The sequence below is a fragment of the Canis lupus genome, chromosome 8 (genome assembly GCF_003254725.2).
Source record: "Canis lupus dingo isolate Sandy chromosome 8, ASM325472v2, whole genome shotgun sequence".
Lineage (NCBI taxonomy): Eukaryota > Metazoa > Chordata > Mammalia > Carnivora > Canidae > Canis > Canis lupus.
In genome coordinates, this window is record NC_064250.1 from 14,515,914 (window position 1) to 14,530,381 (window position 14,468).

At 36.0% G+C, this 14,468-nt stretch overlaps 1 protein-coding gene across 5 annotated transcripts in view; it reads left to right on the forward strand.

Moving 5' to 3' along the window:
- The first annotated feature begins 632 nt into the window (after nucleotides 1-632).
- BRMS1L (BRMS1 like transcriptional repressor) overlaps nucleotides 633-14,468 on the forward strand; it is a 70,933-nt gene continuing 57,097 nt past the window's right edge. For 4 of the 5 annotated variants that reach the window (XM_049113053.1, XM_049113054.1, XM_025443067.3 and 1 more), the window contains exons 1-4: nucleotides 633-1,210; nucleotides 4,389-4,479; nucleotides 8,775-8,902; nucleotides 10,652-10,731. In XM_049113053.1, coding sequence (XP_048969010.1) covers nucleotides 1,069-1,210; nucleotides 4,389-4,479; nucleotides 8,775-8,902; nucleotides 10,652-10,731 — 441 coding nt within the window. In that variant the 5' untranslated portion in view covers nucleotides 633-1,068. Of the gene's footprint in view, nucleotides 1,211-2,166; nucleotides 2,270-4,388; nucleotides 4,480-8,774; nucleotides 8,903-10,651; nucleotides 10,732-14,468 lie in introns of those variants that run through there. The other variant, XM_025443069.3, reaches the window with a different exon arrangement.

Consider the following 14,468-nt stretch of genomic DNA (forward strand, 5'->3'; position numbering starts at 1 on the left):
AAATTAAGTTTCCTTATCTGTAAAATGGGGATAATAATAGTACCTACCTCGGAGAGATTAAACCTATGGAGAATTAAACTCATTATGACTCATGTAAAGAACTCATCAGGGCACCTAATACAGGGTAAAAGTAGTCAGTTAATAGGAGTTATTATGATTATGGATTATGACATTTATTGAGACTTCCTTGTCTATTTTACCATCATTGAGAAAAGCTAACATTTCATTGAGTCAAATGTGTATTTTTCATCGAAAATTTAAGTAAAATCAAGCCTAGTGGCATCTTCAGGCTGTATGTAGTAAAAAAATGAATGCAAAAAATACTTGATGAAAATGGCAAGATAAAACTTCCTCCCTTTCTATATTGTTGATTGCAAGTGTTTCAAGAACGGTTTAAAGATTTTTGTGCAACATAAAAAGTACAAGTCATCGTCTGCACTTATTAATTAAAAAGCTTATTAACGATAATAAAGGTGCTTAGGTGGAAGTTTCTCCAGTTCCTCCAGGCTCAAAGAAAGGAAGAAAACCCTCAGGCAAAAGACCTTCTCACATCTGACAGTAACATCTTGGATGGCACTGGAGCTTGGACAATCATTTGGCGGGAAAAGAATAAATACGGTCCAAATTCACACAATCTGTTTCTGTTTAGTTTATAAACTGCGAGCGAGTCTGTCAGGTTTTGTGCCTTGTGGGACTTGAAGTCCACAAGCAAGAAGTGAACAGGGTTGCTGAAGCTTGGAAGGCGGCAGCCCCTGCAGGGCTGAGCAGTAAGGACTACGACTCCCGACACACATTGCAAGGCCGCGCCGTAATTACGGGCAACCAACCATCCCGGAGCAGGGGAAGCCCCACCCCCCCGGCTCGGAGGACTGCCTCCACCAATGGCAGAGCTCCCAGCTCAGAGCCTGCGGGTTAGGTTGTGAGGCACGGGCCGGGGGCGGGGAGGAGCTGAGGGGGTTCAGAACGCGCTCGGCCGCTGGGTGGGTCGGGGCGTTCGGCGCGCCCTTCATTGAAGCGGCGGTGGCTGGGCTGGGCGCCGGGAGTGGGAAGCGACGGCGCGGCTGGAAAATGCCAGTCCATTCCCGAGGGGATAAGAAGGAGACGAACCATCACGATGAGATGGAGGTGGACTACGCCGAAAACGAGGGGAGCAGCTCAGAGGACGAGGACACGGAAAGCTCGTCGGTCTCCGAGGATGGAGATAGCTCAGGTGTGCAAGCCAGCGGGGCCGGGAGCCGGAGTCCTCGCGCGGGGCGCACGACAGGCCGCTCTCCGCACGCCGGGCAGCTGCGTCCTGCTGGGAGTGCGGGGCGGGGAGAGAGGGAAGGGGCGGAGACTGGCTCCCGGCCCTCGGCAGCACCCGGACTCGTCGTGGGGCGCTGCCTGGCTCCAGGCGGGTCCCTGCCGGCGGGGCGGGACCGGGCGCGGGCCTGGGCTCGCCCAGCTCCGAGACGCTGCGCCGCCTAGCTCGCCGTGGGACCCGCCCAGGGGACCTCCGGGCAGTGCCCGGGACTGGACCAAAGCGGGAAATGCCCCGCAGCTTGTTTGGAAGACCTTGGAAATGCCTCTTGGCCCCAGACCACCGACTTCTTTCCTTTTTCTTTTCTTTTCTTTTTTTTAATCTTTCCAACCCTTCTCAACATGGGTGGGTTGTCAGGGCCGAGATTAGTTAGATTTGTGCTGGCTCTTGCTGGTTTAGAATTTGTTAATCGCAGTTTCCAAGCCTGTCAGTCAATACTTGACATTAGCACTCTTGCGGGGGCTGGAGCTGTCCCATTTACAGCATCTGTCTGAACTTTGCAAGACTAGAGGAGAGCCCACGTCAGGGGTGGTTTTGGGTCTTCATATATGCTTATAAATTGGCCGATTTGGGGCAGCTCTGAAATTTTCCAAATCTTTATTCCTGCGACCTTTTCTGATTTCGGGCTGCTTCAGGTTTTTTGGGTCGGAGGGCAGATTAATATCAAGGTCAATTTTGCAAACTTTTAGGATGGTTATTAAAAAAAGAAATGGGATATGTGATTGCCTGTATTATTTTTCTTCTTTCCATTTGACGAGGATGAAACTTTAATTTGTCCTGGCCTGATTTTGGCCGTGTAAAGCGAGGATTTGATGATGGTCTGTTATTGCCCTGACACCCTCTTTTTTTCAGGTTTCTCTTTCAAAGGTCTCCATGAAAGGATGTAATTTCAATCAATAAATTAGCCATCTCCAAATAGGCATTTATGAGTGATTTCCTTGAGCTGCATTGGGCACCACTCAGTATGAGGTATAAATAAATGGTTATGATCTGATCTCAATTAAACAGCTGTCATAAATCAGTACTTGAGTAAACTGCCAGATGAATACTTACCTGTAAACAATGCTTTAGGATTTCAGAGGCAGAGGAAATCTTTTCAGAATAGGGTGGCCAGCAAAGGCTAGTTGAAAACGTGGGCTTACTTTAATTATCTTGGAGAATGGATAGAATTTGGATGGTATAAATTCGGGTGGTATGTTGGATTGGGAGGAATGTAAGAAAAAGTGCAAAGGCTAGAGCTTAAGGCTTAAAAAAGTGAGAAACCAGTTTTGTTGGAAGAAGGACCTGAACTAGAAAAGGAAAAGAAGATACAAATGTGAAAGATTTCCCAAAAGGCACAAAACAGAATTGATGTATGCAAGTTTAGGAGTGAAGGTAGGAGAAAAAGCCCAGGTACAGGGAAAATGGTAGTAGCATGAATGGAAATAGAAAAGTGAAAAATTTGAGATGAAGATGCAAGATAGAGTATTTCAGACATGTTGTTTATGAGGTGATGGTGGTATATTTACTTCAGAGTGTCAATTGACAGTTGGAAATGTGGCATTGGAACCTGGCTGGGATTAGAAGCATAATTTGGAAGTCATCTGCCTAGCCATCAAAGTAGGTGAGATTTCAAAAGTGAGCAGTACAGAGAAAGAACATCTAGGCTGTACGTAAATACATTTTCTAGATCTGTAGAACACTTGATCTTCAAGTGTTCTTTGTTTTTTTGATGAGAACTAGGATCTCACGAAATGACATCTATTTGTTAAAGTTCTCCCTAATTTTTACGCTGGCTTTTGTAATTTTTCACTGATTTTTATTCTATCCCAATTAATAATGGACAACTTAATTTTGAAGCATGTAATAACAATTTGAATTACAAGTCAATTTTTAAGTGCAAGGACATCACTTAAATTATGCAGTTTTGCTTCTTGTGAAAGCATTTCTTTTCTGCTATATGTCTTTCATGTTAAACTTCCAGTTTTGTTCTTCTCAAACATTGGTACTGAGCAGATCCTAAAGCTACAAAATAAACTCTACTATCCAGAGATATTGGAAAATGAGTCATCTTGAGGGACCAAGTTTTAAATAGCCAAGGAGTAACCTATTAAGAGCCAGAAATAATTTTAATGTTAGGAAAGTTAAATGAACTCTATAGTTACTTGCTGTTTGAAAATAACTGAACATAACTTAATTCTTTCACATAGTTTGACGTTTATTTGCAGATCAAGATGCAGATCATCTTGTGTTTCACTTATCTTGAAGTGCTGAATATATGTGATGTAAAAATAGAAGATATGGAATATAGGAAGAGAGCTGCTGATTAACAGTTGCTTTACTTGAAAAGTTTGCTTGTTTTTCTCTTCATTTTCCTTTTTTTCTCACAATATTTTGGGGAGAGGGAACAATGAGAATCTGAGTAGGAGACTAAGATATCTTGTAAATAGAATGAGATTAGTTTTCTTTTTATGTGACTGGCAAATCAGTCATGTAAGCAGTTCTGAAAGAATTCCAAAAGTGTTTTTGAGCACTATTCTTTAATGGACATAATCATTTTGGTGCTTAAGTTCTGTGGAGTTGATGGAAAATAAGCCCAGAATGGATTAATTACTTCATATAGTATAGCTTGATGTCAGCTCTTTAAAATGATTTAAAAATGAATAAAAATAAGAAGGTCTAGAGATTGCTATAGCTTTAACTGTCATTTGTACTTTAAGCTGAAATCTGTAGTGGAAATTATTTTGGATAAATGTTTATTTTCTCTAAAGGCTTTTTAAAAACATTATTTATTTATTCATGAAAGACATAGAGAAAGACTGGCAGAGACACAGGCAGAGAGAGAAGCAGGCTTCATGCAGGGAGCCCAAAGTCGGGCTCGATCCCAGGAACCTGGGATCATTCCCTGAGCCGAAGGCAGACGCTCAACTGCTGAGCACCCAGGCAACCCTTTTCTCTTAAGGCTTAATATAAGCCTTGCATATCTAACTTCATATTATAGTTTTGTGTGTGTGGTTTTTTTGTTTTGTTTTTTACCATTTGAACTAACATTCAGATAATTTGGAACATAAAATTAATTTCTTCTTTGCTATTTGCCTTTTATTAACAGAAATGGATGATGAAGACTGTGAAAGAAGAAGAATGGAATGTTTAGATGAAATGTCCAATCTAGAAAAACAGTTTACCGATCTCAAGGATCAGTAAGTAGTAATGTCAGAAGGTCATTGTCACTGAATCTCAATCATGTCATGTGTATATTAGCACAAGAGAAATTATATTCACTCTGAACTATTTTCCTTTTGTATTTATGAGACTGATCTGAAGGAGGCTTCATCTATAGTTTTTCTGCTGAAGATCTCATTAACTAAGGGTTTTGAGGCAGGTTTTTGGGGAGGTATAATAAGATTATTATATGTATATGGGTAATTAAAATGTTTCTCCTGGGTTGCACCTTTGTTTCTAATCTGCTTCATTTTTTTCTTTAAGTAATTGGATAAAGATAGCATTTTTAAAATCTTAGAAGAAGAGAATATTTCCCCAAAATAGCATAATGATTATATCAACATTGGATAGTACGTACATATTTTCACATTATTTAGTTTGCTTTTTGCAGCAGCTCTGTAAGGTTGGAAGATAGCTTTATCTCCATTTTATCTGTGAGAAAATTGATGTCAGAAGAGTGAAGTGATTTGCCCATAGTTCATCAGAAACTAAGCCAGGTCTTCTGCCTCTAAGTACTATGGTGTCCTTCTACTTTGGAGGCACATTACTTTGGAGGGCACATTACTTTGGAGGAAATATAGTAGAATAGAAAGAGCATAGGCTCTGAACCCAGGCTTTCTTCAGAGGTTAAAAAGGTCTAATAGTAGCTTTTTTATTATTAACTGTGAGGATTGTATGAACAGTATGTGAAATTCTTAGTCTTGGCTGGCACATAGCGGGTGCTTATTAGATACTGTTTTCTACCCCCCTCTTCGTAATACCAGAACTCTAATGAACAGTTACTTACACAAGAATGAGCCGTAGTGGTTTGAGAGAACAGAACAGATGAAGATTAAAAAAAAAAAAAAAAAAAAAAAAAAAGAGCTTTTACTTTGGAACTTGCTGGCAAGGTCATGGGGCATAGCTACATATTGGAATTGTAAATGAAAGAAACTTCTGAGAATCTGGACATCCTAATTGATTCAGAAGCTGGCTCTTCATGAATTCTTCATAATTTTGCTGCTTATTCTATTCCACTTCTTCCCTAGAGAGGTCCAAAGAAGAGATGAAAACATGTTTAATATCTGGAGTTATCTGCCAGACTAAAAGGGGACAGATTTATTTACCAAATGAATCCTGCCGTTTATGCCGTTTCTGGTCTTAACTTTTATTGGTATGAGAGGTGAATATATAAATGTTTCAAGCTAATGTGCAACAAATTAATATAAATAATCCAAAGTTTAAAATTTTGGCTTTAAAAAACATCATTTTTTTATTCTAAAGATTTACATTATTAATTTTAAATTAAAATTAGTTTGGATCCACAGAGGATCCATTATTTGGGCAACATGGAGAGTTCATCCAGGATTATTCTGGACAAGAGGAAGCAAATTTATATTTTTGTATTTTAGTACAGGTAAGCCATGAATGAATAATTCTCATACAATTAATTAAGATATACCTATTGAGCTTTTAAAGTATATTTTATGGTTATCCAAGAAATGAAAATTATTGTATAGTTCTAGTATAATATATTACAAAGGAACACTTTGCAGCTTGTCACTCTTTAAACTTAATCTTGTTCATCTTGAGGCTGGGAGTTGCCTTGATTTTGGCTTTCTTGTGGCTCATTATGACCACCAGCCAGGTCCCCCCACCAGCCTCATTCATCTCAGAAAGTATTAAAAGGAGACCTGTTACCACTGTTAATACGATTCTTTCTCAAGGATTTGGAATTCAGAAGTATGTTTTAGAAATAATTACTCTTCATACCAGGTTTATAATTATCTTATTTTTTCATCTGCCCCAGTTGCCTCATTGCTATTTTTATCCTGTTGTAGTGTACACCTCTGCCTCAAATCCTCCTTAGATGAGGTGGGAAATGTAATAAAACAACAACAACAACAACAACCTGTTATCCTGCTTCTTCTGTTCTAGCACCATAGGACATAAATAGCACTCCCTTCACAGGGCGGAAAATCCATCATCTGCAGTTTGTATGCTGGTGGAAAATTCTTCCACCTCCTTAAGAAGATAGAGGAACTTACATCACCCAAGTTTCCATTTATTTCAATGTTCCATAGCCAATAAAAATGAATTGGGCATCTACTCTGAATAGTATTGTGGTTGTTGGTAAGGGACCCCTGATTCTTGCCTTTGAGGAGTTTATATCTGAATTCCAAGGTTGTTGAAATGATACTGATTTTGAGGAATCTATTCTTTTAGAAAGGTAGTTAATTGAATGTTGTTAATTCACATATCCTGTTCATTTAAGCTGCTATTCACCTATCTGGGATACCTTATTGATATTTTAAGTTTGATGTTTTTCAGGTGCAGTCATCATTTGTCTCACTTTTTTAGCATTTTGCCTAAAGTTGTATTTATGATCTCAAAAACTATAAGTATTATGTTGTAGTTTTCTGAATTTACACATTTTTTTATCATTGTATCTTGAGTTTTAGAAAAATTTAACCCAGAGATGATAATGTATTATTGGCAGTTAACTCAGATAATTTTTTCATTTTTGTTTAAAAAAAAATTTATTGTATTAACACCCAAACTTACTCAATTCCTTCAGAACCATCATATAAATCTTTATGCTGATTATAATCAGTTATAAACCCCAATATTGATGGTGTCTATTTTAATTCTAGTTAACATACAGTGTTATATGAGTTAACAGTGTTACGTTAGTTTCAGGTGTACCATATTAGTGCTTCAACAATTCCATACATCACCTGGTGCTCATCACAATGTACCGTTTAACCTCTACACCTATTTAACCCATCCCCATCCCCCTCCCTGATTATCTTAATTGTATTGGTTTATATTTTTAAGAGGAAAGAGAATTTTATATGAAAGCCAGGTACTCTAATGTTTTCAAAAGCCAACTGGTAGTTACACTAACACCTACAAGCATAATCGGTGGTTTCTTTTAGCAGTTACTACATGCCTTTCTTATGACATATTCTTCATTCAACTATGATAAAGTAGTGAGTGGCCAAAAAGAAAAAAAAAAGAGTTTACAAAATAATCTTAAATTGTGTTTTATTTTGAGAGAGAGAGAATGCACATGAGCAGGGGGAGGGTGAGGAAGAGAAAGAATCTTAAGCAGGCTCCATGCCCTGTGTGGAGCTCCATCTCACAAACCTGAGATCATGACCTGAGTGGAAATCAAGAGTTGGATGCTCTACTGACAGAGCCACCCAGGCACCTCCGTGATCTTGAATGGTTAATCTGCTTTGAAATTTTTAGGCTATCCTTAAAATGCCATAAAGCCAGAATTAAAAGTGCCTTTCATAAAGAATGGCAATGTAAACATCTTCCTGTTATTTTTTTTTAAGATTTTATTTATTCATGAGAGACAGAGAAGCAGACACATAGGCAGAGGGAAAAGCAGGCTTCACACAGGGAGCCGGATGTGGGCCTTGATCCGGGGACTCCAGGATCACGCTCTGACCCGAAGACAGACACTTAACCGCTGAACCACCTAGGTGTGCCACATCTCCTGTTAAAAAGAGTTAGTTCTATTCTTTAGGATTATTGCCAAAAATAAACATTGATTTGTCACAAGTACTCAATCATTGATAATCAGGGTAAAGTTATTGGTATGACAGCTGGCAAATTAGGGTATTTGTATGTAAATTCATAAATACAGCAACAGGGGTTCCCTACCCCAGTTTTCATTTTCCGCATCCGCTGAGCAACTCCTTTTGTTATAGCTTTTTCATTTGCAGTTCAGACAAACTGGATATGCCAGATCACAAGTTCTGTAGCCTTATTTTTTACCTCCATCACTTTATTTCCTCTTTGTAAAAATCGTAGGCCGAATATAACATGGACTCCTTTTCTGGAAAGATGGAGAGAAGCTAGAGAGTTATTTATTTTGACAACTAGTAATGCCTATATCTAAATTACTTAAAATGATTTCTTTGTTTCTTTTAAACTCAGTATTTAAATGACCCTTTCTCCTAGAATTGATTTATTGTTCTGCAGTTAAAACAAAACCAAAGATCTAGAGTGCAAAAAAGTAGTATCTTAGTTGTATTTTTTGTATGGTGAATTAATCATTAAAAAATGATATATCTAAAAAAAAAGAAAAATATCTACTTTGTGATTATGTACATAAAACCAAATAATGTAACTGAGTTTTTCACTTAAGATTAAGACAAAGATACATTTGGTAGGTTATTAGTATATGAATGATATTAGGAAGAGAGAATGTGTAGAAATGGTAAATTGTTAGCCTTTGTTGGGCTTTTAAAATTAATATTTTAATTTTTGCTTTGTTAAGACTTTATAAAGAACGATTAAGTCAGGTGGATGCAAAACTACAAGAAGTCATAGCTGGAAAAGCACCAGAATATTTGGAACCACTGGCAACTTTACAAGAAAATATGCAAATTCGTACAAAGGTAGCAGGTAGGAAAGTGAAACATCTTTTCCATATAGTAGAATATGAACTCTTCACTAGACTTGAAAGGTATTTGTCAAGTGAGTGTTTCTTGTTAATGGAATCACAAATATATTTATAGTGAACAGAGTATTTCACTCAGCCCACAATTATTTTATTAAATGCCTTTTGCTTTCCTCTGTTGCTGTGGGAGACCAAAAAAAAAAGTCCTCAGATTGCTCACAGTGTTGTTGAGAAGATACTTCCACATGTAAAACAATTAGAAACATGATTCTTTTATTAAGAGCAAATGTTACTATTTTAGTTTAATTTCTTGTTAGATAAATTAAGATTCAATTTAAGTGCTTTTAGTACTTTGATCTATAAGAGTGATAGGATTTTTTTTAATTTATAAAAACACCTACAAAATGTTTGGTCAGGATGTTATGGAATAGGGAATTAGTGTTCAATCCTATATTTTAATGATAATTTTTTATGTTGGTAAGTTTGGTCATTCATTTGTGGCTATAAATAAATGAAGAAATACTATACTTGTGTGGTTAAATTTCAGTCTTCTGGTTGTTGGGATCCAGCCTCAGAACTGTGCCCTAGCACTCATGACAAAAGACACATCTATTTGAAGATCACTTATGATTATTCATAGTTAGACTAAGACTGAATTTTAACTAATGATATGCTGATTCTTTTCTTTTTGAGGGAACTAATTGATCCTCCTGCACCTATTATGTAATACCTAAGGCATTGTTCATTATAAGTTCTTTTTGTACTAAATCTACCATAAGCCAAATATTATTCGTGAGTGCTTAATATTTACATATGTAGGTAATGTGATACTTAATTTGCTGTCTTTGTGCATTGGCTTAGGACCCTGAAAAATAAACAAAGTCCTTAATATTCTTTGACATTCTAAAAGAACTAAGTGAGACTTACTGGATGTTTAGGAAATAGTACTTGAGTCTGTTATTCACTTTTCTACTCTGTGGCCTCATTCATTTACTTTTTGATTGTACAAAGAATAGTGTGTGTGAATATGTAGCTAATGGCATAGTCTCATGCCTTTACTGGACAAGAAAAATCACATTTCTAGGGTCAACTGTGGCACTGAGTTTGGTATATGTATCTAAAGCTCTGTGTTTGCTGTTTTTGTGACAGTGTTTTGCATGCCATGTTGCCTACTTTATACTATTATCTTGGTAGCTCTAAGTAAACTCTCTTGAGCATCCATTCTCTAGATAAAACCCTGTTAGGAGCACTCAAACATCATATCAGTTTATACATTTTGTTATCAGTTTGTACATTTAATCTTCTTGGAAGCTTTGGACTCTGAAAATAAAAAATACTTTAAAAAATAGTGGTTTTGTTGGGTATCCACTTGTTACTTTGAGAATATATGATGAATGAAACCAGAGTTTATTGACTATTTCCGTTATGAGTCCTGAGAGATTACTTTTCGCAGGAAAGGGGTTTTATTTTCATTTTGATCATTCTCTATCAAACACTTAAGGAGTATTCTTTATAAGAACTAAAATTTGCATTGTAGTTTCTTCCTAGTTCTTAAATTTTTAGTTCTCTAGTCTGTTTTGATATATATTTTAACTGAGCCTTTTTATTTTTAGTTTTTAAAGATTAAGTTAGAATCATTTGTCAATTCCTTCCTGATTCATCTTATAAAATACAGTCAGACAGAATTCCTGTAGGGAAGGGATAATGAAACTCATTACTGCTAACATAATCAGAGTGATTGTGTTTGGTTGCAGGAATCTATAGAGAGCTCTGCTTAGAATCTGTAAAGAACAAATATGAATGTGAAATTCAAGCCTCTCGCCAGCATTGTGAGGTACTGTTATTTTACTTAACTTTTAAGCTAATTTCAACTCTTCAAGTCTCTTTCTGAGTGCAGTAGTTTAAAAAGTAAATAAAATAAATGAGACAAAATTAAATCGTACTGTAGCTTCTCACTTGTGTGAATTTTTTTTTTTTTTTAATACAGTTGCAGTGGAAGCCTTATTGGAAGTAGGACACAAAGAAGGGACGATAGAAAAGAACTAAGTGAGATAATTTTAGTTTTGCAACTGCTACCTTAAAAAGACTTTGTAATGATCATATCGTTTGGCATTGCGGAGAATATTAGTGCAATTAATATAATATTCAAGTTAAGACTCAAAACATGTATATCCAGTGGTATTGATAGAATGTTGGGTTTATTAATTTGACTCTCTAGATTTATTTCCACATCTTAGGGCAGAATTTTCTATTTATGGGGAAAAATTGATGTATTTTTCTTTATGTTCTCTATTGGAATAGTGTTTAAAAAACCTGCTGATTTCACAGATAAGTTTTTATATAACGTAGACAAGATATAAATATACTCTTGGAAGTAAGAGAACAAGTTCTATCATGATTCTTACCTTAATTTGTTATTTTATTTTACTATATTTTTGTAAATCATTAAAATGCCAAGAGCAGATAGATATAAAATGATGGAATGTCTTTTTTTCATTTTCTTGATTACAACTGAGCTGAAACATCTTTTTGATGTTTACTGGCTGCTTGGATTTGTTTTCCTAAGAAGTGCCTGTTCAAATCTTTTGCCTTTGTTTGGGCTATTACTATTTTTCTCATTGACTGTAGAGGATCTTTATATATTCTAAATACAAATGCTTTGCTGGTTATATGCTTTGCAAATACTTTTACCCAGACAATGGGATGCCTTTTCACCCTTTTTGATGACATGATGAACAAAAATTTTATATTCTAATGTAGCTGAATTTGTCATTTTTCCTTTATGGTATGTGCTTTTTGTGTCTTTCCCACTTTGAGATAAAAAGATGTATTTTCGTTTCAAAGGTTGAAATTTCGCTTTTTAATATTTAGATTGCTAACCTACCTCTAATTAATTTTTGTGTGTTATGAAGTATGGACCTAATTTTTTTTTTTTTTTTGCATATGGATAGATGATGTCAACACTATTCTATACACCATTGTTTTACCATGAATCAGCAATTCCATCTTTTTCCCACCATCTCTCTTTTTTTTTTTTTTTTTTTTTTTATATCAAATGTCCACTTACCTGGCAGCTTGTTTCTGGCTGTTCTAATTTGTTCCATTCATCTGTTTGACTATTTCTACACTGATAGCATAATATGTTTTTTACTGCTTTCAGTCTAGTAAGTCTTGATACCTCAATAAACTGATAATTTTACTTTTCTCTTACACTTGTTAAAATTTTTTGTTGTTTAATAACATCTTTTAAAAAATTACTGTTTATTTCCTGTTGCTGTATAAGAAAAGTATTTTGTATATTGATAATATATCCAACCTTCTTGTCTACCTCTCTTCTTAATTCTAATAATTTAATTATAGATTCTTAGATTTTCCATATAGATAATAACATCATTGGTGAAAAATGGCAGTTTGTTTTTTCCATTCTAATCCTTCTCTTACTTGTTTTACTTGTCTTAGTGGAAATAGAACATCATGGGATAGAAGGAGTGAAAGCAGATCGTGGTTGTGTTATTGATTTTAAGGGAATGTTGCTTATGGTTTTCCAATAAGTATGATGTTAACTGTTGGGTTTTGATAAATGCTCTTTTTATCAAGTTAAGGGAATTTACTTTAATTCTTGTTTTTTAAGTATTGTTTTTTGTTTGTTTGTTTTTGGTTTTTTCCAGGAATGGTTGTTAGGTTTTATTAAATGCTTGGTCTACATCTATTGAATTAATCATGTTTTTTTTTCTCTAATGTTAAGCCATCCTTGGATTCCTGGAATGACTATTTTTCTTATGAGTTAACAGATTCAGTTTGCTAATATTTTGTTTAGATGCTTCATTTCTATGCTTGCCAGTAGGAATTAATTTGTTTTTAAAGATTTTATTTATTTATTCATGACAGACTCTCTCAAAGAGAGAGAGAGTCTCTTTGAGACTCTTTGAGACTGTCAAAGAGAGAGAGAGTCTCTTTGAGACTCTTTGAGACTCTCTCTCAAAGAGAGAGAGAGAGAGAGAGAGAGGCAGAGACACAGGCAGAGGGAGAAGCAGGCTCCATGCAGGGAACCTGACGTGGGATGTGATTCTGGGTCTCCAGGATCACACCCCGGGCCGAAGGTGGCGCTAAACTGCTGAGCCACTGGGGCTGCCCTAATTTTTTTTTTTTAAAGATTTTATTTATTCATGAGAGACACACAGAGAGAGAGGCAGAGACACAGGCAAAGGGAGAAGCAGGCTCCATGCAGGGAGCCGGATGTGGGACTCGATCTTGGGACTCCGGCCTCACGCCCTGAGCCAAAGGCAGATGCCCAACTGCTGAGCCACCCAGGCGTCCCATAATTTTTAAGTCTCATACTATCCTTGATTTGTTTTCAAGATCCATAAAATGAGTTAGGAATATCCCATATTTTTCTCTTTCATAGAAATATATTTTTAAGATTGCAATTATCAGTTCCATGAGTGCTTAGTACATCTTGTCTTTATGGTATATATATTTTAACAATCTCATACTTATAGAAAAGAACTTTCCTGGTGAACATGAGATTGAGTTGGCAACATGAGCCCCATCACCCCTGACAACAAACGAGAGTCATTCTCTTCTATAACAATACTACAATCATCAAAATCAGGAAATGTACATTGATATTACTACCATCTAATCCTCAGACCCCATTTAAATTTGAGCAGTTGTCTCAGCAGCACTCTTTATAGCAGAGATCCTATTGAGAATACTTATTGTCTTTGTCATTACATTTAGTTATCATGTCATTAGTTTCTTCAATGTAGAACAATTCTTCAGTCTGCCTTGACTTTTGTGATCTTTACAAATTTAAAATTTCAGTCCAGTTATTATGTAAAATGTTCATTTTGAATTGGTCTATTTCTTCATGATTAGAGTTGGGTTTTGCCTCTCAGTAAGAATATCACAGTAGTGATGTGTTCTCACTAAATTCTATCAGGCAGTGCACAATTTTGATATGGTGATATATACTTTGATCACTTGATTGAAGTGCTGTCTTCCAGGTTTCTCTAGTACACTCATTTTTTTCACATTGTGATTAATAAGTATTTTGGGGAGAAGTACTTTGAAACTATGCAAATATCTCATCTCATTCCTTGTAACACTTTAAATTCATTTGTTTACATAAATATGGACTGTTTCCTTATTTTTTTGTTTGCCTGATCTTTCAGTTACTGAGGGAGGTGTGTTAGAATTCTCTGTGTGATGGTGGGTTTGTTAATTCTTTATTTTTTTTCTGTTATTTTCTTCTTTATGTCCTAAGAAAATCCACATATTGTTCTTTTCACAATAGTAAAGTCATTCACCGTTTCGGATCTGGAGGCCAAAGGTACTGATGATGAGATGCCCCACTATGCACTGTCTTGGATTCCTTTGATCAAAAAGGATGGTATAGTCCTGGAGACTGAATGCTCATTCCAGAGCTCCCAGCTAAAACTTATCTCCTATGGAATTTCTTTTATCTTTTTCTTATGTTCTTCTTTAAAAAAATTTTTTTAACTGTGCTAAGAACACTTAACATTACATCTACCCCCTTAACAAATATTAAGAGTGCAATACAATATTGTT